General features: G+C 47.6%; 6 protein-coding genes across 6 annotated transcripts; 2 read left to right on the top strand and 4 right to left on the bottom strand.

Moving 5' to 3' along the window:
- Window positions 1-320: 320 nt before the first annotated feature.
- F4812DRAFT_370596 (putative myosin MYO2) lies at window positions 321-6,125 on the bottom strand. Its single transcript, XM_047931926.1, has 7 exons — window positions 5,431-6,125; window positions 5,214-5,346; window positions 4,953-5,142; window positions 1,058-4,889; window positions 913-986; window positions 638-852; window positions 321-578 (listed from the first exon to the last, which is right to left on the bottom strand). The coding sequence occupies exons 1-7, from the start codon at window positions 5,563-5,565 to the stop codon at window positions 436-438; spliced, it is 4,722 nt and encodes a 1,573-aa protein (XP_047790803.1). The 5' UTR covers window positions 5,566-6,125; the 3' UTR covers window positions 321-435.
- A 2,065-nt stretch (window positions 6,126-8,190) lies between these two features.
- On the bottom strand, window positions 8,191-10,587 carry F4812DRAFT_370459 (uncharacterized protein). Its single transcript, XM_047931925.1, has 8 exons — window positions 9,917-10,587; window positions 9,483-9,790; window positions 8,934-9,413; window positions 8,764-8,873; window positions 8,668-8,710; window positions 8,556-8,614; window positions 8,422-8,503; window positions 8,191-8,367 (listed from the first exon to the last, which is right to left on the bottom strand). Exons 1-8 carry the CDS (start codon window positions 10,192-10,194, stop codon window positions 8,339-8,341), a joined length of 1,389 nt encoding a protein of 462 aa, XP_047790802.1. The 5' UTR covers window positions 10,195-10,587; the 3' UTR covers window positions 8,191-8,338.
- A 928-nt stretch (window positions 10,588-11,515) lies between these two features.
- On the bottom strand, window positions 11,516-13,013 carry F4812DRAFT_458917 (nucleosome assembly protein; the record flags this gene model as incomplete). Its single annotated transcript, XM_047937444.1, has 5 exons — window positions 11,516-11,566; window positions 11,626-11,942; window positions 11,993-12,715; window positions 12,788-12,867; window positions 12,970-13,013. 5 exons carry the CDS (start codon window positions 13,011-13,013, stop codon window positions 11,516-11,518), a joined length of 1,215 nt encoding a protein of 404 aa, XP_047790801.1.
- A 1,398-nt stretch (window positions 13,014-14,411) lies between these two features.
- F4812DRAFT_426984 (uncharacterized protein) lies at window positions 14,412-20,125 on the top strand. Its single transcript, XM_047934062.1, has 16 exons — window positions 14,412-15,006; window positions 15,081-15,656; window positions 15,712-16,062; window positions 16,120-16,254; window positions 16,308-16,374; window positions 16,434-17,497; window positions 17,547-17,700; window positions 17,773-18,105; window positions 18,240-18,322; window positions 18,378-18,512; window positions 18,598-18,830; window positions 18,894-19,017; window positions 19,067-19,112; window positions 19,169-19,319; window positions 19,379-19,527; window positions 19,612-20,125. The coding sequence occupies exons 1-16, from the start codon at window positions 14,887-14,889 to the stop codon at window positions 19,893-19,895; spliced, it is 4,005 nt and encodes a 1,334-aa protein (XP_047790800.1). The 5' UTR covers window positions 14,412-14,886; the 3' UTR covers window positions 19,896-20,125.
- Window positions 20,126-20,242: 117 nt separating this feature from the next.
- F4812DRAFT_426980 (WD40 repeat-like protein) lies at window positions 20,243-22,304 on the bottom strand. Its single transcript, XM_047934061.1, has one exon. It carries the CDS (start codon window positions 22,189-22,191, stop codon window positions 20,422-20,424), a length of 1,770 nt encoding a protein of 589 aa, XP_047790799.1. The 5' UTR covers window positions 22,192-22,304; the 3' UTR covers window positions 20,243-20,421.
- A 295-nt stretch (window positions 22,305-22,599) lies between these two features.
- F4812DRAFT_370426 (nucleophile aminohydrolase) lies at window positions 22,600-23,568 on the top strand. The gene is made up of 3 exons (XM_047931924.1): window positions 22,600-22,723; window positions 22,785-22,942; window positions 22,996-23,568. Coding segments are annotated over exons 1-3 (612 nt in total). The 5' UTR covers window positions 22,600-22,721; the 3' UTR covers window positions 23,448-23,568.
- Window positions 23,569-25,445: the final 1,877 nt, after the last annotated feature.

Raw genomic sequence — 25,445 nt, 5'->3', positions numbered from 1 at the left:
TTTTGGTATACACCCCTTTCATCCTCCTCCTCCCTCCTTCTCTCCCGACACCACCAACAATGAAGAGCTGGAAAACCGGTGCCGGTCTAAATAAAAAGATTCGTCATAAAATAAAAAAAGAGGCGGCTTTTGCATGCATGCATTGTCAAAACGCCCCCCGGTCCGTACGAGCCTTTCTAGTTCAATCATGCCTCGATATCCGTTAAATGTGTGCACCTTGGGCTCGCCCGACCGTCATATCTCTCTCCCACCATGCAGGTACCACCAGCAAGACCTCAAAAGGTTGCCAGCTGTCTCAGCCTTTCCGTATGAACTGTCTATCGTGACATGTTCGCTCCCTCGCCTCTACCCGCCTGGACCTCGCCATATACTTACTGGGAAGGGAAGACGTGGCACCTTAGGTCTGCCGGGTTTTGAGTCGTCCGTATTGCTGTTCTACGCGCTACCGGTCTCAACTTCGTCGACCTCGGCTAACTCGCCATCACCGTCGTATTCGTCCGCTTCCATCTTCTCTTGCTGCGCGATGGCCTGAGCAGACACTATCTCTGCCAACCTCTTCAGTCGAGGGGTTTGTAGCCCTTTAATAATCTACGTTAGCCACAATTCATCTCAAGCGTAATCCATCTTTTTGACTTACATGACGGGGTGTATGTCTCCAGAGCGGTAATAGCGCGGGGTTCTGCGATCTCATACGGCCCGCTGTCGTCCATATCCACAGCCTGGAGCAGAAGGACATCGCTCTTCTCCGTTACCCTAGACGCGACAGCCTTCATGATTTCTCCGTTGATAGGCTGCTCGTAATCTGCTACCAGGTACTGGTTCAGAAGCTTCTGGATTTGATTGGGAGATAGCCTGTAAAACACCAATTAGCCATGTCGAGCGTTTCGAATAATCTTCCGACTTATAACTCACATCCAGCAAATATCTTGGATAATCTCAATATCGTTGAGAGTTGCCTTCTTCAGCTGCAGGAGCTTGGTTGCTTGCTAAAACGAAGGGTTAGCCACAGCCCACATGGCGCAAACACGCACATGGATTCATTTTCGGTTTCACTTACCATAAGATGCTCAAGCTGCAGAATGCCTTCGGGCAGGTCATGACTCTTGCACCACTCTTCGATTCGAGTGATATTGTAGTTGATTTGCAGACCACGCTTCCATGAGAGGAAATTTCTCCTCATGAGCAGATCGTTAAAGGCGGTGACGCCCACCAACTTGAGAAGTTCCGTGACGGTTTGGGTTATGATGCTGTCCTCCAGGTAGTAAGCCTTCATCGCCCTGAAAACGTTATTTAGCAGGCTGAGGAGGTTATCCATGCTGTAGGCTGGCTGCGAGTTGGTCGCCAGTAGCTTGCCGAGGAACCTGTTGCTTTCGTTCGTAACGAAGCCAGGTAGTGATTGGGATTCGATGATGGCTGGAATGATCATCTTTTGAAGCTTCTTCTTGATTATCTTCATCCACGTATGATATATGTTGAATTCTAGACTCTCAAGGTCATGCTTCACAATTTCCAGAAGACGGTCGTACTCGTAGTTGTCCGTCTTTTGGGCCTCGTACCAATCCTCGGCAAGGAATACGAATGATAGCATCTCGTGCACGTTAGACAACCAGAAGGCACCGGGGTTGATTGCGTCGTCCCCATCGTAATGCATCACTTCTTGCTGGATCGACTGCATAACGTTTGCCAAGAACCTTTCCGACTCCTTCACGAAGCCATTGTTCCACATCTCGGACGTGACAAGGTTGATGAGGTAAGAGGGGAAAAGAACCTCCTTGTCCGAAGGAGGAGGATTGGTGTTTGGTGATGGCATCTTTAGGTTCTTGATTAGGCCTAATGTGACTTCCTCGTTCAAGCCATCCTCGTCGGCAAGTAAGTTCTCCAACTCCATCTCGATAGTGTCGGCAGCAGGGATGTAGCCACCGGTAGGTCTGGCGTTGGTAACAGCCATAGAGACAGGGCGAGGGTTGTAGGCGGCACTGAAGCGGTCCATCCCGCTGGGTTCCGCGCCGGCGCTCCTGCGCTTGGGCTTCTTGGACGACACCAAGTTGATGAGACCGTTGGGAGGAGCAGTAACACCGTTGCCGTTGGTAAGCTCTCCGTTGAGAGGAACCGACCGTTTGGCCAACTCGAGCTCTTCGGCCATCTGGGCTAGTTGATCTCGCAGGGTCATCTTCTCGTTCTCGTGAAGCGTGCTCTCCCGCTTGATGCGTTCCAGCTCGGCATTTGCGGTTCGCAGGGACTCCTTGAGCTCCCGCTCTTCCTCTTGCATCCGCTTGACACTTGAGGTTGACTCGTCGAAGTTCTGTTGCAACTTCTTCATCTCCTCCTCCATAGCCTGTAACTTGGCTACGGCGATACCAGCCTGGTTGGCCTCGGCCTGAAGCTCTTTTGTCCGGGTCTCGAGGGCGTTGTGACGGGTCTTCCACGACTTGATTTGGTTCTCGTAGTTTTCCACCTGGCTCTGAAGACTCTTGTTCTGGGTCTTCATAGTACCCAAAGACTGTGTAAGTTCGACGACCTTGTTTTCCAGCCTGTAGGAAATCTGCTTCAGGTCGCGAGCCTCCTCGCGCCTCGTCTTGTATTCCTTCCTCGCTTGTCTTCCGCGCCACAAGCTCTGTACAAGGATAACCTTCCTGCGATAATTTTTCCACGTCCTGACCTGTCGTCTCGATCGCCACACTCGTTGGATTAGAAGAACAGCGTTGCCCACGCGAGTTTCCATAATCTCTTTCCTTCGCAGATAACCCTTCGCAACAGCTTGTACAAGTATGACACTGTTGCGAACACGCAGGAACGCCTTGCGCTGCTTATATCCCTTCCATACTCTTTGTATTGTTGTTGCAGCCTTGACTGTACGCAGTTCTTGAGCGGCCTTTCGGGTATGATAGGCTCTGGCAAGGGACTGGAATGTAACAATGGCAGCTCTTGCCTCGAGATACTTGCGTCGGTAGTACTTGGCCTTGAGATTCTTCTGGATCATGGTAGCGGCTTCGGTCATCCGTTGCTGGCGGAGGTTTTCCAGGTGCGCGAGCATACCCGCACGGAAGAAAATCTTGGTCAAACCTAGCTGGTAGCTGTCGGTTCCAGTACCCGTGAGCGAACCCAGTGCCTGCGCGAGAATCTCCTTGACGAGCTGTCGAATCTCGGTTTGCCATCGGCTGGACGGTATTAATAGGTAGTACCGAAGGGCAAATTCCTCGTATGTCCATCGACCTGGATAACCAGCGCAACTAATGCGGATAGTCTCGAGGACACCGCAAGCTCTCAGCTGACTGAGAACCATAGGTCCTTCAAACTTCCATGCAACCTTGGCCTCGTTCGGCTTGATACAACGGATGTAGTGGACGTTTGTGTTGCCGATGGTGTTCATCAGTTCGATTAATGAGGAACGGAAAATGCCACCGAGAGTCGGTTTGCGGTTAACAGCAACTCCGATCTTCCTTCCAGCTGCGGGCTTCGCAACGGCGGAGCCGGAAGCCGCGACGTCCTTCTCACGGACGGCGGATGCTGCTGCGAGCACGCTGCTGAGGAACTCGTTGGTCGTTGCTCGGAGAATCTCCATGTGCTCGTCGGGAACTGTATCCCTGTTCTTCTCGATGAAACCCTCCGACTCGTACGTGACATCGACGGCATAATGGCAGACGGTAAACGAAGATTTCCCGAATCGGGGCTTCTTATAGAACTTGTTCTTAGCTGAGGAAAAGTTGTGATGAAGCTTCGTGACGAATTGCTCATCAGCACCCATAGGCAACCTAGACTCTTCGTCAAGAAGGGACAGAATACCCAGTTTGCCCTCAATCAAATCGATACACGGCTGGTTGTCAGAGAACTCGATGAACTTCCAGTCGATTTGCTCCCGCACGTATTCTTCTTGTTCTAACCTGAATACGTGCGAGTTGAACTGCTGCTGTAGCTTTTCATTGGCGTAGTTGATACAGAACTGCTCGAAAGAGTTCTTAGCAAAGTGCTCGAAACCGTAAATATCAAGAACACCAATGAACGAGGTAAGACGGCTTAAAACCTCGTCGGTAGCAAGACTCCTGTTGATGACCTCCACCAACCAGTCGAAAAGACTTGAGTAGATATATTTGGCCACCGAGTCTCGCACGACTATAGCTTGCTGCTGCGTCAAGTTTGAGACGATCTTCTCGCCTCGAGTGACAAGCTGCTTCTTTACGATCCATTTGGCGAAGTCCGTAGCGTCGATTCCAAGAATGCTACAAGCTTTCTCCAGAGAAGGTTCTGTAGGGGCTAGTACACTGTCGTTCCTGGAAGCACCGATCTTAACGTTACCCAGGTGCAGCAGACCGGCGAGGAGGTTGAAGATACCGGCTTGCTGAGTTTCGTCGACACCGATCGTCTTCAGTGAACTCTTAGTGGCAAAAAACTCGGCCTTGTCGTCCACGCCATCGATCGTAGGAGAGTTTCCCTGGTTAAGGTAGTCGAACTGCTCGACCGGTAGCAGGCTAAGCTCCTGTCGTTCCTTGTCTGATGCACCGGCCAGTAACTGATAGAAAATGTGGTAGTTCCTTTCCTTCAGGGGTTGGAAGACCAATCTCGACCGTTCAAGGAGATACGTCCGGATCCTAGCGCCGATAATGTTGGTCTTATTGTCGAACATGATCTCTATGTACTTTCCAAATCGCGAAGAGTTGTCGTTTCGGGTAGTCTTAGCGTTACCAAATGCTTCCATGATAGGGTTAGTCGCCAGAATCTGCTCTTCCGTCTCACTCATGCCTTCGGAACCCTTCTTGACTCGACCCCCTGGATTATCTGGGGATTCTCTCGTAGCGAAGTATCGCATAATGTATTTGGCACTGACGGTTTTACCAGCACCCGACTCTCCCGAAACTACGACTGTTTGATTCCGGCCATCTTTAACCATTTTTCTACGTATAGGGGTTAGCTACATACGGAATAAAATAAGACACTAAGGAGCAGGTTATGCTCACATGAAAGCTTCTTCAGCGATGGCAAACAGATGGGGGGCTTGCGTCTCCCTCTGCTTGCCAGCGTAAACTTGAACCATGCCCGGGACATAGAGAGAGTCGACCCGAGCAAACGGGTTCGTAGCTATTAGGACTATACCACTGTAGGTGTATATTTCTTTTTGCGCATATCGTAGACGGATGGCCTGGAGTACTACATGGACAGGATGGTCAATATCTGGATCCCACACTGGGGCTCGCCGATATTGGCGGGGTTATGCATACCGGCCGGCTCGTTAAGATGGGACAAATTTGTTAAATCATCGCTGGCTTCGAGCATGGAAGGGTTCATCAACGGTGGTAAAGACGGATCGTTAGCATTTTGCAGGGCCTCGGCGGAGAGCTCTATCGTCTTGGTCTGGAGGGGGGGAGAAAGATTAGCGGTCAACATGTGCTTGAAGGTTATTTTAGGTACGACATCGACGACAATAGCTTCACATACCTCTTCATTTTCGAGCTTGAATACCAAGGTCACCTTGTCACCGTCGACGGTCTTCTTGACAACCTCGGACGCCACCCAGCCCTCGGTGGCATCCGGCTGCCAAGCTCTCGTACCGACATCGTAGCTATGCGACATGAGAGGCTACTTAATTAACTTCGTGCGGGGAGGAGGGGGAATATAGTAGAAATTAAGTTCGGTCGCGTCGCGAGAGCTGGAAAGATATTAGGCCACTTATAAGGGGGAAGCGGTAAGTAGCACGAGGCATTCGTATCGGGGGGTTCGCTCGAATTTCGCTGGTTGGACAGGAAGGACAAGCGAGGAAATATGTACTTGAACGAAAGAAAGCCTCTATAAAGTCACTAGAGAATCGGTGTATAGAAGTGAGAGAGAGAGAGGAGGGCCTGGAGAAGAAAAAAAGGGATCTAAAACTTGGCAGGCCCTTCAAGAGAGGAAAAAAAGAAGAAGTAGATTATGGCAGTGATGCTCGCAACTACTATGTATTGAAGAAGGAGAAATAAAATAAGGTGATGGGGAGTTTTTGTCGACGGCGTTGTGTGATGTTGTACCGCTGTATGTACAATGCAATACCTGTAATACTGGTTACATTACATAGAGGTTAGCATGTATTATCGGTTTTTAATGGATGAGCTAGGATGGGCCAGGATGGCGGATGGCGGATGGCTGCCAAAACCCAGTGCCCAGGTGCTGGTCTCAGTGTCCCAGTCCCAGTATCCCAAACGTCCAAAACCCGCCCTTCAAATCATTGAAATTTAGGGGAGGTAGGGGATAAAGGGGAGCGCGTTACCTACTCCAGCTTAGTTCGAGGCCGGTAACAGGGGTTGGGGTTTTTTTTCTTCGAGAAAAGGGTCCTCCAGCCATTTTTAATTCTTTCGCTACTTGAAGGGCCGGGCTTACCTTGTTCGGGGGGGTAGAAACCGGTACGGGCTGGTTACGGGCAGGTACTATGTACAGCTATTACAGCACGTAGGTGCGTATGTGGCAGAAGTAAATGTTACCTGTTACTTGCTAAAATGTTACTAAGAGAATAGGTGCGTCTTACAAGTCATCCAACGTTTAGTTTACTATGTAAGTCGGTGTACATCATAGGTATTGTATTGTACATAGTATCGTACCTCCACCTAACTTATTCGTTAGTAGGTCATTCCTTTTACTTCCTCCCTTTTTCGTGCAGAAAGGGTTGTGTGTGTGTGTGTCTGTGTGTGCTTGTCGAACTCTGCAGGTCTATTTTCGTTTGATGCGCTGTTGTGACAACCTGCTCCGATCAATCAAAAAAGAGAGTTAACAGTGATGCAACATGTAGGTTTTGTGGCATGGATACCTATGTCCAGAATAAAAAGAAAAAAAAAGAACCATGTACCTGCATACATCTAAAAGAAAATACCTATTTACCTATCGGAAGTGGGATATTTTATATTTTACAATATCTCACTTTATGGTTACAATTCAGAAGCCACCTACGTACCTACAGGCTACTTGCCTACATTAAATGTCTTAACAGATAGATTTCAGCCATTCTTTCTTGTCCCTCCTACTAATGAATATCCCTTCCAAGCCACAGGGAAAATATACCAATCAAAAAGAATACAATACAATAAAATATAATAAAATAAAATACGCGATCTTGAAAAGTTCAGAGCTAGGTAGTTACCTTTCAGGTGTTCAAGTTCTCCATATTCCCTCCCCTCCTAGCCTCCACGCCATATCTACCTCCTTTCCAGGATCCTTGACCGTCTAATGAATTAGCGAAGCGAAGGAGGAAGGGGAAAATATCTCAAGGTTTCTCCCGCCGATATCAAGCCGGTCTCTTCTAATCACTTATAACAAATAGATCCGTGTAACTACCTACCTATCCAGCCTTACAAGAACTGAAAGAATCATGTAAAAATGTTTACTGAATATCATCAAAAATGTATATACCATTATCTGTAATATCGTAGGAAGCGGGTATCAAAATCCATTTATTCTGGATTAGGTACAAGAGTCAGTGTCCGGCAAGGGGCATTTGGCAGCCCGAACATGGTCGGTGCGTGCATAGGAACCCGACTCTTACTTACACAGCACAGCCGTCAATGACCAACGGCCGAACCATTCACCTATCCATCCCCAGATTTACAAGTGCATACAAGGTACCTAACCTACCTACATGCATGCATACGTGGTAAACGTAACGGGTATCTACACGCTTGGCCGACGGAATGGCTGTTTCATCTTCCTCGGCAACCCGGAGCGTTTTCCTTCTTACGCGGGTCGAGCACAAGCCACAAGCTGGCAACCTGCGTTGCTCTAGTGTACATAGTAAAAGGGGGGGGGGAAAGTTCCTAGTGATTTTAACTTATCGACTAGAGGTAGCTATTAAACACTTCGAGTAACTAGAAGAAGAAAGTATCGACAACTTCAAAGAGCACCGTATATATGTACCTTGTATGTATCCCCTATCAGTAATTACAGTGTGTCGCCGGCGATATGCGTGGATAAAAACTCCTAGTTTCTAACTTCGCGCGGCTCTTCACAACAGGAATCACTAAACATTCAGTGGAGCATCCGGGCCGTTCGGATATAATAATAACATCAAGCTCTATAAAGTGAACCATCTGCGAAGTAGATGTTTATGCTGCTGTAGTAATGTGATAATGTAGTAATGATACCCCCTAAACCTAAGCCTTGGGCTTTTAATGTTGAACCTCATGCCCCTTTTCCCCCCTTTAACCAATGCTGATGCAATTTCTCTCGGGTATCCGTCTCCCCATAAGTTGAATTTTTCTTTGTATTAGATACCCATAAATGCGATAATTATTTCGTTCGGCTTCAACGCCTTTCCCATCAACATCAACCAAGAAAAAAACTTACAATCCACCTACTACCCGCCACCAACTACCGTAACCCTTTCCTAGTATAGCACGCGCGTCAAAATACGGGCTGTGTGAAATGGGTTAGCTGAGTATATCTCGACGCCAAGGTGTTGTGACTTACAGCTCAGTGCTTCAAGTGAGTCTTGAATCTCCTTCAGATCGCTCGTTTGGACGTCACTAACATCAGCCATAAGATAGGCAAGCTGCGTATGTTAGCTTGGGCCACAGCAAACGATGGTATGTGGAAGAACGTACATCTCCTTTGCTGTCACTGATCTGCTTATCAACGTTGTGGTTTCCAAGAATCTCGTTCACTGCTTATGTGTAAGTATCCAGACGTAATCACATGTGCTTTTACTTGACTAACCCTTGCGGAGAACACCAGGAACGTTGTTGTGGATGTAAATAATCTGTTGCAAGTTAGAAATTGCAATAGGAGTGTATGAGGCCGGAGAATTCTTACTCGGGCGTGGTCGGGTTCCTCCAATGTTAGTGAACGCATGTTGACCTCGGGCATGTTGACACTGCCTAAAGTAATGCCCAGGTTGATATATCGGACCAGAGCCTCGCCGACTAAGTGACGTTAATATTAAATTGCAGATCTCAAAAGTGGCACATTGGAGACTTGATTACCTTCTACACCGATTGCTCGCTGAGCTTCTTCGGTGCTACCACCGATGTGGGGAGTAAGGATAATGTTGTTCAGACTGCGAAGGTCCTCCTCCCAGCCGTTCAGGTCTTTAGTGAAGTAGTCGCCGTTTGCGCGCGGCTCGCTCGGGTAAACATCTAGCGCAGCTCCCGCAATCTTGCCGCTGCGCATGGCGTTAATTAGGGCCGGTATATCAACCACAGTTCCACGGCTGGCATTGATGAGGTATGAGCCGTCCTTCATCTGGTTGAACTGCGCCGCAGAAATCATGTTCTTGGTTTCGGGTAGCTCTGGGACGTGCAGAGTTATGAAGTCGGCCTCTCTCAGGAGATCCTCCAACTTCGGTACTTGCCGAGCCGTACCTAATGCCATCAAGTTCACGACGTCATAATAAATGACGGACATTCCCATAGCCTCCGCAAGGACAGACAATTGGGAACCAATGTGTCCATATCCGATGATTCCTTGATACGAAGTCAACATTAATAATCCTAACCTATGTTTATAGGAGAGTCTAAGTTATATAAACATACCAAGAGTCTTGCCGCGGATTTCCCAGCACTTGTTGCTGACTTTGTTCCAGGTGCCTCTGTGCATCTCGTTGGACCTGTCACCCAATTGGCGGGCTAGAGCTATGATTTCGGAAATAACAAGCTCGGCCACGCTACGGGAGTTTGCAAAGGGCGAATTGAAGACGGCAATGCCATGGTGAGCAGCATACTCCAAGTCAACCTGGTTGGTTCCAATGCAGAAACAGCCAATCACCAAGAGGTTCTTGGCCTCGCGAAGGACTTTTTCGCTTAATTTAGTTTTTGAACGGATACCAATGACATGGACATCTCTATCGATTTTTATTAGAGCCTGCTACAAGATTTCTTTCTTTTTCTCTTATTTCTTCTTTTTCTTTTCTTTTTGTTTTTTTAAAAAAAAACGTAAAACATGAAAACCATGAAAAAACATAACTTACCGAATCTTCTCGATCAGCTGATCTTCGGGTAACGAGCTCTTGTAAAATTCGACCTGGTAACCCTGACCAGTCAAGATATCCCTACCGCTCTGGTTGACATTCTCAAGCAAGAGGATCTTGATATCTTGAGTGTTGAAGGGCTTGAGCTGCTTTAGCTGGCCACGCTGGGGAAGAGCCCCGCCGCCAAAGCTGGATAGCGGGGAGTGGAATGTAGCAGTGGATGGCGAGACGGACAGCTCGGCCTCGGGGGCCCTGGTGATGTTTTGTGCTTGTGACATAGTTTCGCAATTTTTGGGTTATTTGGGGTTATTTAGGTTATTTGGGTTATCTGAGACACTGGGATGCAAACTTAGGAAATAATCTGAGGAATGGCTAGCTACATATAGCCCATGAACGGGTTGTAATTTGACTCAGAATCGGGGAAAGTTTTGAGGACGATTATTATTCAAAAAGTTCCAAAAACTTATTTTAGTTTAAACTTATTACAGAAACCGGAGAGGGTACCAGAATTACCACAATTATGGCTTAGCGCATTAGGTACAAGTACGTGGTTAGGAATATCGTTAGCAATTAGGTACTTACAGGCTTACTACCTAGCCACCCGTCCGGCCTGTTAATATACACCTATATGTATCCACATCAACCTATCGCTTCACGTAATAAGCCAAGAGACCCAACTTTTTTTTTCTTTACTCTCATCAGTCATAAAATGAGCAAAAAAAATAAGATGGATTAGAATCTAACTCGCATATTTTAGATCCCGTCATCGGACGTCATTATAAAAAAAAACCGTGAGTCACGGGCTGGTATTACATGTTTACAAGTAGGTAGTTGTATACTATTATACTACGATTACAGCCGTGCTATGTAGATAAACTCAAGGCGAGTGACTTAACATATACTTAAACTGACTGAAAGAGGAGACATAAGAGCACTTCGAAAGATATTGGGTAGACGGATGAAAAAAAGGGGGGGGGAGTGCTTATTTCACCAAAATTATGTGTGGGCAGCACGTGGAGGAACCATACAATAAACAATACCCGGAGGGCAGAGCAAATCAGCTCTATGTGCAACATCCGATGTACATATATGCAAGACGCAAGTTTCCATCAACTTCGAGTGATTCTCTGGTTGAGTGCATTATGGACGAGTCAAGCAGCTTGACATTTTCCTCCCCTCGTGCCGGCCTGAAGTATGCCCTACCTATACCTATGTAACTTAGGTCCACCTCCAAACGTCTGGGTTCGTAATATGCTAATCACCTTTCCGGCCAACCGACTACTCCAGACCAGCCTCATGCTGGAAGAAAACAACGAAGACAACTACCAAGAAGTACAGAACGAGATGCTGAAAGCAGCCTAGAACCTAAGTGGGAGTGGCCAGTCTATTTTGCACATGATTCCACCACCATTTTCTGTGTGACCCCCGTAGAGAGTCGACAAATTCGCAATATTAAATCTGTCCGAGTCGATAGAACAATAGAGAGGATTGGGTTAAGAAGGATAAGATAGCCTGGACAGCTTCTATTACCTCCTCTCCTTTCCAACTAGGATCCGCGACGTGAATTAAGTAGAGAGTGTCGTAAAACAGGGACAAGATTTAGCTTTGCTTGCATTCTTGCGCCTCCTGCTTCGGCTTCGCACCGTCATCCTGCGTCAATTATTAGCTTGATTTCCCCGCGGTAATGTGTCAAAAAAGGGTAGACAAACATCGTCATCAGATTCCTCTTCCTCATCATCGCGATCTTCGCTAAGGTCATCTTCATCGTCGTCCTCATCGAACTCCTGGTCGTCAAGGTCGTCGAGTTCCTCAAAGGCCAAAGCCTCACCAGTAAACCAGTCAATAGCTCGGGGAATCAGCTTCTCCTTGATATCTTCACCAAGCTGGTAATCTAGCTCCAGGCGCTCCTCGATGTCGGAAGCAGCGTCGTTGTCATCATCGTCGGTAGGGGCCTTAGGCGGCGAGAAGAAGTTGAAGAACGACTCGGTAGGGACCGTCTTCTTGACAATGCGAGTTTGCTTCGTGTCTGCTTGGGTCAGTGAATGGTGCTAACGAATCGGCTTTATGAGGACTTACTCTTGTTTCGCTGCTTCTTGCTTTCGATGCGGACAGTAAGATCACGGCCTTCCTTCCAGTCAATCTTGTCGCCCTCGGCGTGATCGTAAATGAAATCGCCACCGTAGCCGCTCTCGTTCTGGTAGAAATACGTCTTGGTGATGGTCTTGTTAGTGAAGAATTCATTCTCGGCGAACTCGAAGATGAGGCGGAATCCCGGCTTGTCGAGATACTCCATCCGAATATCAGTCAGGTAGCGAAGAGCAGCCTCATCGCGGTCGGTGATCATCTCGGCAAGAGAGATCTGGTTCTTCATGGCGGATAGCCAGAATTCGGGGATACCCTTGACGAGCTCGGCAGTCTCGGGAGTGACCTTCTCTTCGGCCTTTTCAGCCTCGGCTTCAGCATCGTCCTTCTCACTCTCGTCTTCACCAGCCTTGACTTGCTCTTCGGTGGGTTCCTCCTTGCCGTTGATGATGGCGGCACGCTTCTCGTAGAGAGGTGTGAACTTGGCGAAGTACTTCTTCTCTAGCTGAAGAACCTCTTCCTGGAACTCAGCCTCTAGCTTGGAGTGATCTTTTTGAATGCCCTTCAAGCCGGCAACACGGCGACGAACGACGCTAGGCAGAGACTCTATGTAACCGGAAGAACGACCGACTAGGGAACCAAGTCGGCCTTGAATCATCTGAACCAGCTTAGGGTTCTGGGCAAAGATGGAAGCCGCCGCAGCGCGGTCGAGATCCTCTGTAGCGCAAACAAAGTTAGTCACGGTAAACCCCGTAGAAGGAATTCCGGCGGGGTTGTGGATTAACATACCTTCCTTGATACTAGCAACGCCCGGTTGTTGGGCATGGGAAGAGATGGGGGCATTGCTTGCAGGTGTGTTCTGCGGAGTACTATGGAGAGGAAATTAAAAGTCAGTGTCTTAGAAAAAAAAGAAAAGATTGACATATATTATAAGATATATATATAGATAGGTAAAGGCAGACGATACATACGGAGCAGGGACCTCTGGGCGTCGATTCTTGATGGGTTCCGCCATTGTTGGTGATTCTGTCGGCAAAGTTGCTGACTATGATTAATTCGTGAGTAAATGTGTCGGTATTGGGTCAGGCACTTGGCAGCCCACAAAGAAGTAATTAGAATGGAGGCGGAGAAAGAAAAAAAAATGCAGGTAGAGATTAGAGTATCAAGTTATTTTATCGAGTTCAACGGTGCGAAGATACAATCGATGGACTCGAGGAACCCGCACACGGTGTATTGACGTGTAACGGGTGGGTGGATGCGGTGATAAATTTGATTGATGAAACGGAAAGGTTGAACTTTGTTTAGAGTCCAACTGTGAGGAGGAAGGTGAAGGAGAAAGTTGTAGTGGTGAAGTAGTCGGTTCGCATTGATGGGGAATTTGATGAGAGAGGGCAACAAGACTGGACTTGGTCTGGTGGGAGAGGCGAAGTGGGGGAAAGCGGCAACCCTGTCGCTGTTCCCCTCCAAAGGTCAGTACAAAAAAAAAAAAAAAAAAAAAAAAAAAAAAGAACTTGTTGGGTGCCGCCGTCTTCAAATTTTTTTTCTCCCTTTAAATTTTTTTCACTCTTCAGGGCACTTACAGGTAACAAATTTGCCTGGCTGTACCTATAGTTTCTTAGTTTGTACCTAAGCCAATTAATCGTACTACTACCTGTTTATGGTTATAGGTATCAGTGAGCAAACATTCGATACCTAATATCTAGGAACCTAATTTGAAGATAAATATATTTTATGTAGGCATGTATCATACATGAGCTAGGTTATGGAGGCATAGATAGGTACCTGGTATACATAAGGTGTCATTGTATGTCAATGTCCTGTCTATGTCCTTATGCAGCGACTTACATCAAGTTAGCATGCTCACTCATTCAATGGCCGTGTACAAGCCTATACCTTCTGTAAGAGCTACCTAAAGAATGCCTAGCCTAAATGTGGATAGGCACTGGGTAGATACAGACAGGCCTGAACTTGATGAAAGCGGTGTAAAAACGTAGGATGCACTCAAAGAATTACATACCAGGTATCTGGTAGGCAGGTACATTTTACCATCTATCCATACACCGTTTCTCCCCCCGGGTCAAGCCAATAACTTTCCAATTATTACTCCATAAATGCATGCATTGGAAATACTAAATATTTTTCTACACCTTCTGGACCTTCTACGAAACGCCCTACGAAGGTTAGGTAGGTAGCCACGTCATCTCATGCTGCATGCGCATATACATGTACCTAGATATATAGTAGTACCTTCGAAATGTAGGAAATGTCGACGCTAGATTGGGTATTTCGCCTTGCCTATTCGGGTAATACGAAGTTTTCATGGTAGACGGGGATTCTAGACAGGATGCCCACTTCATCTTATATCTTATCGTTATCGCATATTCTCTCTCAGCCTTATCGTTATCGTTACTGATATCATTTCTATCGGTAACTTATTGGTATCATTATCGCTATTTTTTGCATTCCAGTCGTAAGCATTTGGTGGATCTTCTACATTGTCAACGAATCGATCGTTCGTTCAAGGATTAATACTATGCATAGCGCCATCTTCCATCTTTGCAGGTCTAGACGGTGTAGCTCATTAATTATTTGAGCTTGAACTTGAACTCGTAAAGTTCCCTCCCTACAGGAAGTTTCGTCGGCATCCAGTGCTTCAATTGGTCCTCGAGGATCTATCGTGTTTCAATATTTCGATAAACTATTCAGGATGTGCCTCGACATTGCAGTCCTTCCCCGGCCGGATCGATAGTCAGAGTTACGAGGTCGTGAGCGCGCTTCTCTCATTTCCATATTATACCCTCCCTCCCCGTACCTACGCGCCGTAGTCGCATCGTCGATTGAGCAGATTTATATATACGATATCCATCATAGTTAACCGTGTATTAATTATGGAGGAACCTAACGATGATCCGCGGCAGAGGCGCAATGGCCGTGCAGCCATTTACGGGCTAAACGTTAATCAAAGTAGCTCGAGCGTATTTGAGGACGTAGAGATGGCGCACGATGAGGTAGGTCAAGTCCATTGTTCATGCTAAGATGGCTTATTTGAGATCGTTTATTCTAAGTTTTGGTCGCGTCGCAGTTGTTCTCTGGCCCTGTTGCAGAAAGTTTGCCTACCAGCCTCTCGGCTTTTTCCCATCGTCGCCAACGCTCAGACTCGACGGCAAGCTTCGCGTATTACGATGAAGAGGAAGACGAACCAGAGCCCGGCTTTATCTACAGCGAAGACGGTGCTATGCCATTTGATTTCGACGAGATGGCACTTGAATTCGAAGAGGAAGGTAATGAAGAAGAAAGCAGTTCAGGAGGTGAGCTCGAGAATGGTAGTTCGTATGATGACTATGCTATGCGAAGGAGATCTTCGACCCAATCGAGGGCTTCTGTTCATACCAGACTTCTCCGAACGGATAGCGGCGTGACGGATGCTAGCGGTCGAGGTTATAGCCGAGTCAGCCAGAAACTACATATGGTTAACGAGGATCTCACCATTGTGATAGCTGGCTTTCGTACGAGCAAATTTGGCTACATTACATATGTTATGCTATGCGTTGCGACGTTGGGACTTGCATATCTCCTTCTCCGATGGCTTCCCCGGTGGCAGGTGAAGCTAATCGGCAAGCCATGTTCGCTCCATGATTGTGAGTGGGTAGTGCTCGAGGTCAGTTACGTTAGAAATTCGTATGTTTCGGAGCGCCTTGCTTACTATACCATAGAATCAATGGGGTGAAATGACTATCCTAGACGTGCAAACGCAGCCTTATAATCGGCCCTTATCTACCGTATTCGGTTCGCCAGAGAAGATGTTTGCTCAACTGCTAGGAGACGATGCTGATCCATTATTGCATGAGCTCCGGGTCCTCAACTACCGATATATACGCTTCTTCTACCATCCATTGAAGGGCAAGTTCGTTATCTGCAATGGATGGAAGGATCCGGCGTGGACTCATGTGCGAGCCCTTCGTGCCGGCATCGATAGCGAAGAGAAAGAGCATAGGGAACGAGTCTTTGGGAAAAATATCATCGACATCGAGCAGAAGACCATTCCTCAATTACTCGTAGATGAGGTAGGTGCTGGTTTGTTGATAAAGTGTTAATATAGTCCATGAGCTAACAGGCGTCAGATTTTTCACCCATTTTACGTTTTCCAGATTGCAAGTTTAATTCTTTGGTCGTCAGACGAGTATTACTATTATGCTGTCTGCATCTTTCTTATGTCGGCGGGTAGTATAATAGCGACTCTGATAGATACACGTGCTGTTTGTTTCCCCTTATTACGAAGATACTTTGCATCGTCACTAATCTGAATTAGACAATGCGGCGTCTTCGTGACATCTCTCGCTTTGAATGCGATGTACGAGTCCTTCGCGACGGCTTCTGTAAGTAGAGGGTAGCCATTTCGTCTGTCTGCGAGGCATGTAAGCTAATTGTCTTTCAGGGGCCCACGTTTCGTCAAGCGATCTGGTTCCTGGTGATGTATATGAAATTAGTGATCCTAGTCTCACCCAATTTCCTAGCGATAGCTTATTACTAAGCGGAGATTGCATTGTCAACGAGAGTATGCTTACGGGCGAATCTGTACCGGTCTCTAAAATTCCCGCTACCGACGAGACGCTTCAGATTATGAATCTTAGCGCTTCCACGATCTCCCACGATGTTGCCCGTCATTTTCTCTTCTGCGGCACAAAAATTATCAGAGCCCGGAAACCACAAGATAATGGAGATGACGAGGCCGCTGCCCTTGCTGTGGTTGTAAGGACTGGCTTCACCACAACCAAGGGTTCGCTCGTCCGCTCCATGCTGTTCCCTAAACCGTCCGGATTTAAATTCTATCGAGACTCTTTCCGATACATATCCGTGATGGGGTGTGTTGCGCTGCTTGGATTCGTTGTATCCTTTGTCAACTTCATTCGTCTAGGACTACCTTGGCATGTAATACTTATTAGAGCCCTAGATCTGATCACCATTGCCGTCCCGCCTGCGCTGCCAGCTACCCTTACTATAGGGACAAATTTCGCATTAAACCGCCTAAAGAAGAAGCAAATATTTTGCATCAGCCCACAAAGAGTCAACGTGGGCGGGAAGCTGGATGTCATGTGCTTTGATAAAACAGGTACTCTGACTGAAGATGGCTTGGATGTTCTTGGTGTACAAGTGGTATCTCGTTCAGCAAAAAAGTTTGATAATATTATCTCAAAAGCATCCCAGTTAGTCCCAAGCATAAGTTTGGATGCCGGCCCTGGAGATAAATATGGGATAACTCGCGCTGCTTTGTTCACAATGGCTACTTGCCACTCCCTTCGCTCCGTCGATGGTGAACTCGTCGGTGATCCGCTAGACGTCAAGATGTTCGAGTTCACTGGCTGGACATTCGAAGAGGGCAATCAAGGTGGCGCTGATCAGGAAGATGACGAGCAAGGCGGTTTCTCTCCTTCGGTCGCTCGACCTCCCATAGGCCCCCTTTACGACACAGATGGATACGGGACCGCTGAAGGCCAGAATGTAAGTCTTACCGCGTGGGTGAGTTTCCAGTCTGTCTAACGTATTCTAGGCGGCAATTGAACTTGGTGTGATAAGAAGCTTCGAGTTCGTCTCGCAGCTACGGAGGGCGAGCGTTATCGTGCGAGCTTTCGGTCAGCAAAGCGGAAATATCTATGTCAAAGGCGCACCTGAGTGTATGCGAGATATATGTCGACCAGATACTTGTCAGTTATCTCAACCTCAAGAACTCTTTTTTTTAAAAAAAAAAGTTATATATAAGCTAATATATTATATAGTCCCTGAGGATTATGAAGAACTCCTATCTTACTATACCCACAAAGGGTATCGAGTCATTGCGTGCGCTACTCGACATATAAAAAAGTTATCATGGGTAAAATCCCAGAAAATGAAGCGCGAGGAGGTTGAGGCTGATCTCGATTTCGTCGGATTCATCATCTTCGAAAATAAGTTGAAGCCGACAACAGCCGCTGTGCTTAAGGAGCTCACCCAATCAAATATCGCTTCCATCATGGTTACAGGCGACAACATCTTGACGGCTATTAGCGTGGCGAGGAACTGCGGTCTCATCGAAAAGAACGCTCATTGTTTCGTACCTTATTTTGCTGAAGGTAAGCCGCCGTCATTGACCTACATACTTCACAACTAGTCCATAGGGAAAAGACAGAGAAGTCCATGTCGTTTCATAGCAGTCCATGACAATTCTCTTATTTGAGGTTATCAAACACTAACGTAATGCTCACAGGGAACTCTCGTGATCCTAACGCCCGGTTACACTGGGAAAGCATAGATGATCAAGCATATCAACTAAATGATCGAACCCTACTAGTAAGAACATATATAGCAATTTAATTGGCGTAACAAGCTGACTTAGATGGTGTAGCCTTTACCTGCACCCGTGGACAGAGATGCTTCTTTACCATACGATATAACCAATCTCAGAAACTACTCTCTCGCAGTAAGCGGAGATGTTTTCCGGTGGATAATCGACTTCGCTCCAAACGAGGTCATGCAGAGGGTATGTAGTATAGCTTTCCTTTGTACATTTGAATGTCACTACTATTATTCTGTGATAGAAAGAAAAAACGCTAACAATCTATCAGATGCTTGTTCGAGGTAAAGTATTTGCACGTATGTCTCCAGATGAGAAGCATGAACTTGTCGAGAAACTTCAGAGCATAGACTATTGTGCCGGCTTTTGCGGGGATGGAGCGAATGATTGCGGTGCTCTCAAAGCTGCCGATGTTGGAATATCGCTTTCCGAAGCAGAAGCATCCGTTGCGGCCCCGTTCACATCAAGGGTTTTCGATATTCGATGTGTCCCCGACGTAATCCGGTATGTTTACCCTCTTGAAGCGTGTGTGTAAGAGTATACCGGTTTCGCTAACTATAAGCTTAGTGAGGGACGAGCTGCTTTGGTGACTAGTTTTAGTTGCTTCAAGTATATGAGCCTTTATTCGGCGATACAGTTCACTTCCGTCAGCTTCCTTTATGCTTCGGCTTCAAACTTGGGAGACTTCCAGGTAGGAACCACTACGGCAGCACACGTGTTCTTGGCTAACTGGTTCACAGTTCCTTTTTATAGATGTTCTTCTTATATTACCAATCGCTATATTCAGTAAGTGGAATAAAAAAGTAAGATGAAGCTCAGTTGCTGATTTGTGTACCTACTAGTGGGCTGGTCTGGACCGTTCCCGGTTCTCAGCAAGAAACGACCGACGGCAAATCTGGTGTCGAGAAAGGTCCTTGTACCGTTGCTATGCCACATGGCTGTCTGTATACTTGTGCAAACTGTCGCGTGGCTCCTCGTGCGGGAGCAGAGCTGGTAAGCTACATCTTAGCAAATACTCTATTAGTATAATGTACTGACGCAACGCTACACAGGTATATACCGCCGCATGTGAACCGAAATAAGCCTGATATCAAGAATTCGGAGAATACGACTTTGTTCCTCGTGTCTTGCTTCGAGTACATATTCATCGGTGTGGTCCTTAACGCCGGCAGGCCGTTCCGACAACCCATAACCCAGAACTGTAAGTTTTATATTAATCAGATTTTCCTTCCCTATGTTCGGTCGGAGGGGGAAATGGCTAGCTAACCGTCCCTAATATATACAGGGCCGTTCGTGGGTACCGTCGTAGCGGCCCTAGGCATAACTCTATACATGTTATTCTCACCCGGCCACTGGATCAGGAACCTGATGCAGCTGACCAAGATCAGCCCGTCCTTCAAAGTCACGCTCCTGGGCCTCGGCGTGGCGTATCTGATCATAGCGTGGCTCGGGGAGCACTACGTCTTCGCGGGGATCGCTCGCGGACTAGGCGCGGTGAAGACGGCGGTCACTAAGAAGGCGAAGAAGCGCAAGCAGTATAAAATTATATTGGAGCAGACACAGATTTGAGCTTAGGCTAGGTAGATTTGAAACTCGTTACGCGTTACTACGCTTGTCGAGGTGGAGAGTTTTACGTTGTGGACGTTGGATAGTCCTGGCTTAGGTACCTACCTAACCTACCTATACAAGGTATAGATTACTCGCGAAGAGAGAATTGGTAAATAGCGGTGTATTTTTATTCTTGTATATACCAGAATAGAATCAGCAGTACACTATTAAATCGAGATTGGTCCATCAGATCCCAGTCATGTTCGTATGTGCGTAGGAGCTAATTAACCTTTGAAGTTGCTATCAACTTATTAGATTAGAATTCATTAGCAAGACGTCTCACACTCACTCATTAGCATTAAGTCTCCCTCCAAGCTTTTGCATCTCACAATATTAGCTCACTCACAAAGAGGCTTTCCCGATCCGACGCTACGAGTCAAGAGAGAGTGCATAGTTCAAAAATAGGGTATTTATTCCAGAGTAGGGTCTTATTCGAACCTCGCTCATTGCATTACCTCGCTATTTTACCTATTCCGAACCCGCACGTTTACCTTTTGTCTTCATCCCCATCCCCGTCCGCGTCCGCATCCCCGTCCGCAACACCGTTTTCTAGCCCTGGTCTCGTCCTAGGCACCTCGAATACGACGGCGCCGTTCTTGCCTCCCCGGATCTTCTTCCACATACCGAGGCGGTGGTCCTTCCCCACGCCGACCACGACGCACAGGCCGTCCTTGCCGCGCTCGCCCCGCTCGAACAGCGCGATGTCGTTCACCACGCCCTTGACCAGCCACGAGGCGGCGTTAGGCCCGTTATTCACGGCTTTGCTTGTTTCTTCCGCGTCCTGGGGGACGTCAGCGGTAGACGGGTTCCCTAGGATCCCCGCGGGCTCGATCTTCCTCTTGTCGTCGCTTAGCCGCCAGACCCGTACGTACCCGTCCCAGCTGCCGCTTAGTATCAGGTCCGAGTACGGCAGCGTCCGGAGCGCGGTGATCCACCTGGGCTGGGGCGGAGGCACGACCTTTGGGGTCGGGGCGGCTTCGGCGGACGCTTCCGTAGGCTTTAGGGGGTTTTCCAGCCCGTGAGCTTGCGTTAAGATGAAGAGAGGCTTCTTCTTCTGTATGCTCCACAGGGCCAGGGAGCCGTTGTCGCTGCCTGTGACGAACAGCTCGTCGTCGATCATCGCGACGCGGTCCATGCTGCCCTCGTGGGCCAGCGACCGCGGGTCGATCTCGGGCTTCTGCTTCTTGTCGATCGAACCGCCGCGGAAGACTAGCTGGGTCTCTTCAACGACCTTCCATAAGCGAGCTGTTCGGTCGCGTGCGCCTACGCTCACGCAGCGTTCTTGCGCGAGGGCGTCGATGTCGACGACCTCGTCTTGGTGACCGAAGAGGGTTTCTATGTAGGCCAGCTCGTCCAAGCTCCATACTTTCACGGTACGGTCCTTGGAGGCCGAATAGAGCTGATTCGTACCTCTGCGGAACGCGAGACCCGTTACGGCATCGCGGTGGTGTGTGAAAACGCGCAGGGGCTTCAAAGATTTGGCTTCGTAGACGATCAACCGCTTATCCGCACCGCCCGTAACGACGAACTTTCCGTCCTGGGAAGCTGCCACGCATAGGATTTCGGCTACGTGACCTTGATAGTTCTTATCATTCGCCTTCGACCGGTTCCCCTTCCGCAGCGCGACCTTAATTGGTTGTCGACGCGGAGGAGCGGGGGGCTTCTTCGGCTTCTTTTTGGTGGTTTGGGGGAATTGATAGGCGGGCAAGTCTTGTAACTTCCACTTAACCAAGCATTGGTCCTTCGAGACCGTATACACGTAAGGTGCGCATATGGCAATGGAAGTGGTTGCGAGCGTGTTGCAGCGGAAGAGAGTATGGGAAGCGCGGTCGACAGCAAGCTCCGATGCAATTTTCCTGTAAACCTTTCCTTTTGTTTCGGCTACATCTTCTTGTAAACGCGTTGCTATTATATCGCGGTCGATATCTTCGGCATTGAAGCCTGTCTCGTCGACTTCTTGCCTGACATTCTCGAGATACCTTTCCGCAAGTCTTAACCTCTTTTCTGCAGCCGTCTCTCCTTCGTTCTCCGATTCGGAATCAGAACCGGGGGCATCTGGTTGTTCTACGCCATCTTCGCTCTCAGATTCACTGCCTGATATAGATTCATCTCGTTCGACTCGTTTTCTGGGTGTAGGGGCGGGTTTTGAGGGCGTCTTCGAAGTCTTCGTGGTCGCGACTCGCTTTTTAGGTCCGTCTATAGCAGGTGCTCGCTTTCTTTTTTTCTGAGCGCCGGGAACTGAAAAGAAAGACGACATAATTGTGTTATACAATGTTTGGGACCAATTAATGCGAACGCGTATTTAAGTCGTCTCGTGCGTGCCCTTAGAAAATTTCCATGCCTTGAAGTAAAAAAAGACTTGGTTTTCGTAGCTAAGAAAAAAAAAAAAAAAAAGTTGAGCGTCCTGCGGGACACACTGACAGGGGTCCCTAGAGGTACGAAGATACCTATGCTACTATGGGGAAGTTGGAACAATTGACTTTACTTATCAGAGATACGTGGTGATCTCAGAGCGGGGCGCGGCTGAGGAAATTTGTGGCTAGTGCGCCCGACGTCCGAGGCCCTCCACCATTGAATGATGTCCTTTAGTCTGAAGCTCTAGATTTGGCAGCCAGCTGCGCTAGGCTGTAGCTACCTTGCGCGTCTACATACCTACAAGTTGTAACACACTGGACGTTCACATACAGCGCCCAGTGCCCTAGGAAACAAGAGCTTCTTTAACAACTACAAAAAACTACAAACAACAACTGAGCTCACCACCCCCACTACCCGAATAAATATCCCAAAATGTATGCTGTCTGACACACTCAAAATGCCAGTCAAACAATTATGCTAACATTAGCCAAACAGGGAGGTACTAATAGGAATCACCGGCAAGGACTTCACCTTAATCGCAGCTTCTAAAGCTGCGATGCGGGGAGCAACCATCCTTAAGGCCTCTGATGACAAGACGAGATCGCTCAACAAGCACACGCTAATCGCCTTCTCTGGAGAAGCTGGCGATACAAGTGCGTTACTTCTAAAAAAGAGTGTACGGCTCTAAAAGCTAACCTGTCATCAGTCCAATTCTCCGAGTATATCCAGGCGAATGCCCAGCTTTATTCGATGCGGAACGAGACAGATTTATCCCCCACGGCGCTTGCACATTACGTCCGCGGCGAGCTTGCGTCAAGCTTAAGATCTAGAAAACCGTACAACGTCAACCTGCTACTAGGAGGCGTCGACCCCATCACCCACAAGCCCAGCCTATACTGGCTGGACTACCTTGCGGCTCTCGCATCTGTCCCGTATGCGGCGCACGGCTACGCACAATACTACTGCCTCTCGATCCTGGACAAGCACCACCACCCGGATATGACGTTTGTGCAAGGGCTTAAGGTGCTTGAGATGTGCACAGACGAACTGAAGCGACGTTTACCTATTGATTTCAAGGGCATGACGGTCAAGGCGGTTACGAAAGATGGCATTCGGGAGGTTGAGTTCAAGGATGACAAGATTGTTAAGAGCGCATAAAGAAAGTGATATTATCTACCTGGCAACCCAACGTGTAACATTAGGATCCCAGGCTGGGGGGTGAGAAACCGCACAACACAACACAGCCTGGTAGCCAAGTCCCAGGCCGGCCTATCAAAACTATCAGGTCGGTTGGTTATAACTGCGACTGCGACCATCCAACATCTTTTTCGGTTACCACGTATATGATGAGGGGTTGAAGCTACTCATCACCACGAAACGACCCTTGGAAGACTATTGCTTAGGTAGCTAAAGAGGTATTATAAAGGGTAGCAAAGTAACATGGATGAAATGCGTGATGCGATGATGGAATTTTGAGTGTGATGCTTGCGATCCATACGCCAGCCTTGCGCCCAGTAATGACAAGATGCATACCTTGGGCTCTATATCTAGGTATCGACAGGATCGTGATTCTAAATCCGGGTTGAGAATATAATTTACGTGCATAGAGAGACTCAACCCGACCGCAGATCGTAACTCCTGAGGCTTTCCCCGTAAGTCGCATTCGGCAATTAGCTAGGGACTCCCGAGTCCTAGTCCTGGCTGAAGTGTCATTTATATTTAAGTAATAATTGATCCATACAGTATATAGCTTGACCTCCAACATTCGCGGAGCTTGACTTTCAAAGCAATTTTCCAGGCGGTGTATTTGACTTTTGGGCGGTGAGACTCCTGCATGATGCTTCATCCGTTCACCATGCAGGCGGACTTCCTATTGGAACACCGCAGCCTCGTTGCAGGAAAGTTGCATCCGCCCTTCCCTACTAACCGCCAATGGGTTAGTGAACGTCGCTTGTCTGTGCTATACTATGTAGAAGAAGCTCCAAGCCTTATCGCTAACTACGGTACGGGTATGCTTACGTAGTATGCTTATGCTGTAAATCTTAGTTCGCGACAAGAATGCTTAAAACGTCCAAAATCTGCAATTTGGGTTATGGTTTGGTCGTATAATGCGTATAACGGCAGCTGAAGATCCACCAAACCCTATTACGTATCTACCTAGGTGCCTACCTAGGTATGTATGGCAGCATCTTGAAAAACAAAAAAAAAAAAAAAAAAAAAAGTCGCAACTAAGGGCTGCTCAGGGGGGCCGTGTTTTTGGTTCTATGGTTGTCTTGGGTTTGCAGACCCGGGACTTTGGCGACATGAAATCAGGCACACATCATCGAATTGCCTAACAAATAGCAACGTGTACCTTTAACCAGGTACGCTTTGCTATATCTCATATAACGGATATAACAGTAGGCTGAGAGGGAAAGGGTTGGGCGGGTTGGGCGAAAAGTCAGCCAGAAGCATTATAAAGTAAAGAAAGGGTGTGATGAGTGTTCCCCCATCGGACCATACCGAGAGTCAGTTTGATACAAAAAGGTGTTCACTCCACGGGGTGAAAAATGATCAAGTTACATAGTAATGATTGATCATGTTACTCATCGCCACTGGAACGTATTGAGATATTGATTTTGAGTAAGAGGTACGTAGAGTCAGTTATTCTTTTTATACTTGTTCATATTAGTTAGTTAGTTTAACTACCTCCTAGTAGGTACCTACCTACGTAGTTCACTAACTAGAACAAAATAATGACTTCTGGAATATCCGAGACGGCTCTATTACGTAGCAAATCTTCTCCTAGCAGGAACTTGACCAAACAGAACCTGTTGCATGATTAAGCAATCTAAGGTTGTACGTAGTAACGAAGTTTTCCGAGTAAGACTTGGTAGAGATTTGGGTTAAAGGCGCTGCAGACTTGCAGTAAAGGTGGTATTCTAACCGATCTGGGTGGAGCCTCTCAACTATTTGCAAAATGCAAAACCCCCAAGTTTTCATTTGCTCCAGAGTCCGAGGGCTCTAGGGCTACAGGGCAGTGCTCCTACCTCACAAAGGGAGGCGAAGGAAATAAAAACTGTCGCAGTTTCCCAACCCAGGAAGGGAGAGCATGCATTGCAGTCATAGAATGTAATGTACAATATAGAATGTAAAATAGACGCTGTAGCATGCAAG

Source organism: Daldinia caldariorum (assembly GCF_022478825.1).
Source record: "Daldinia caldariorum strain CBS 122874 unplaced genomic scaffold F4812scaffold_7, whole genome shotgun sequence".
NCBI lineage: Eukaryota > Fungi > Ascomycota > Sordariomycetes > Xylariales > Hypoxylaceae > Daldinia > Daldinia caldariorum.
This window is presented reverse-complemented; position numbering and strand designations above follow the sequence as displayed.

What these genes read in the sequence shown, in the direction of transcription:
- F4812DRAFT_370426 (XM_047931924.1), top strand. An exon ending in TGGAGAAGCTGGCGATACAA is followed by an intron (nt 22,943 to 22,995) that starts GTGCGTTACTTC and finishes ACCTGTCATCAG; the next exon opens with TCCAATTCTCCGAGTATATC.
- F4812DRAFT_426984 (XM_047934062.1), top strand. Translation starts at nt 14,887, where the DNA reads ATGGAGGAACCTAACGATGATCCGCGGCAGAGGCGCAATGGCCGTGCA. An exon ending in CAAACGAGGTCATGCAGAGG is followed by an intron (nt 18,513 to 18,597) that starts GTATGTAGTATA and finishes ACAATCTATCAG; the next exon opens with ATGCTTGTTCGAGGTAAAGT. An exon ending in ACAACCCATAACCCAGAACT is followed by an intron (nt 19,528 to 19,611) that starts GTAAGTTTTATA and finishes TAATATATACAG; the next exon opens with GGCCGTTCGTGGGTACCGTC.
- F4812DRAFT_370596 (XM_047931926.1), bottom strand. Translation starts at nt 5,565, where the DNA reads ATGTCGCATAGCTACGATGTCGGTACGAGAGCTTGGCAGCCGGATGCC. An exon ending in CCATCTTAACGAGCCGGCCG is followed by an intron (nt 5,143 to 5,213) that starts GTATGCATAACC and finishes CTGTCCATGTAG; the next exon opens with TACTCCAGGCCATCCGTCTA. An exon ending in ATCGCTGAAGAAGCTTTCAT is followed by an intron (nt 4,890 to 4,952) that starts GTGAGCATAACC and finishes CCCTATACGTAG; the next exon opens with AAAAATGGTTAAAGATGGCC.
- F4812DRAFT_426980 (XM_047934061.1), bottom strand. Translation starts at nt 22,191, where the DNA reads ATGTCGTCTTTCTTTTCAGTTCCCGGCGCTCAGAAAAAAAGAAAGCGA.
- F4812DRAFT_370459 (XM_047931925.1), bottom strand. Translation starts at nt 10,194, where the DNA reads ATGTCACAAGCACAAAACATCACCAGGGCCCCCGAGGCCGAGCTGTCC. An exon ending in CAGCTGATCGAGAAGATTCG is followed by an intron (nt 9,791 to 9,916) that starts GTAAGTTATGTT and finishes AAAAATCGATAG; the next exon opens with AGATGTCCATGTCATTGGTA. An exon ending in TCAGTGACAGCAAAGGAGAT is followed by an intron (nt 8,504 to 8,555) that starts GTACGTTCTTCC and finishes TAACATACGCAG; the next exon opens with CTTGCCTATCTTATGGCTGA.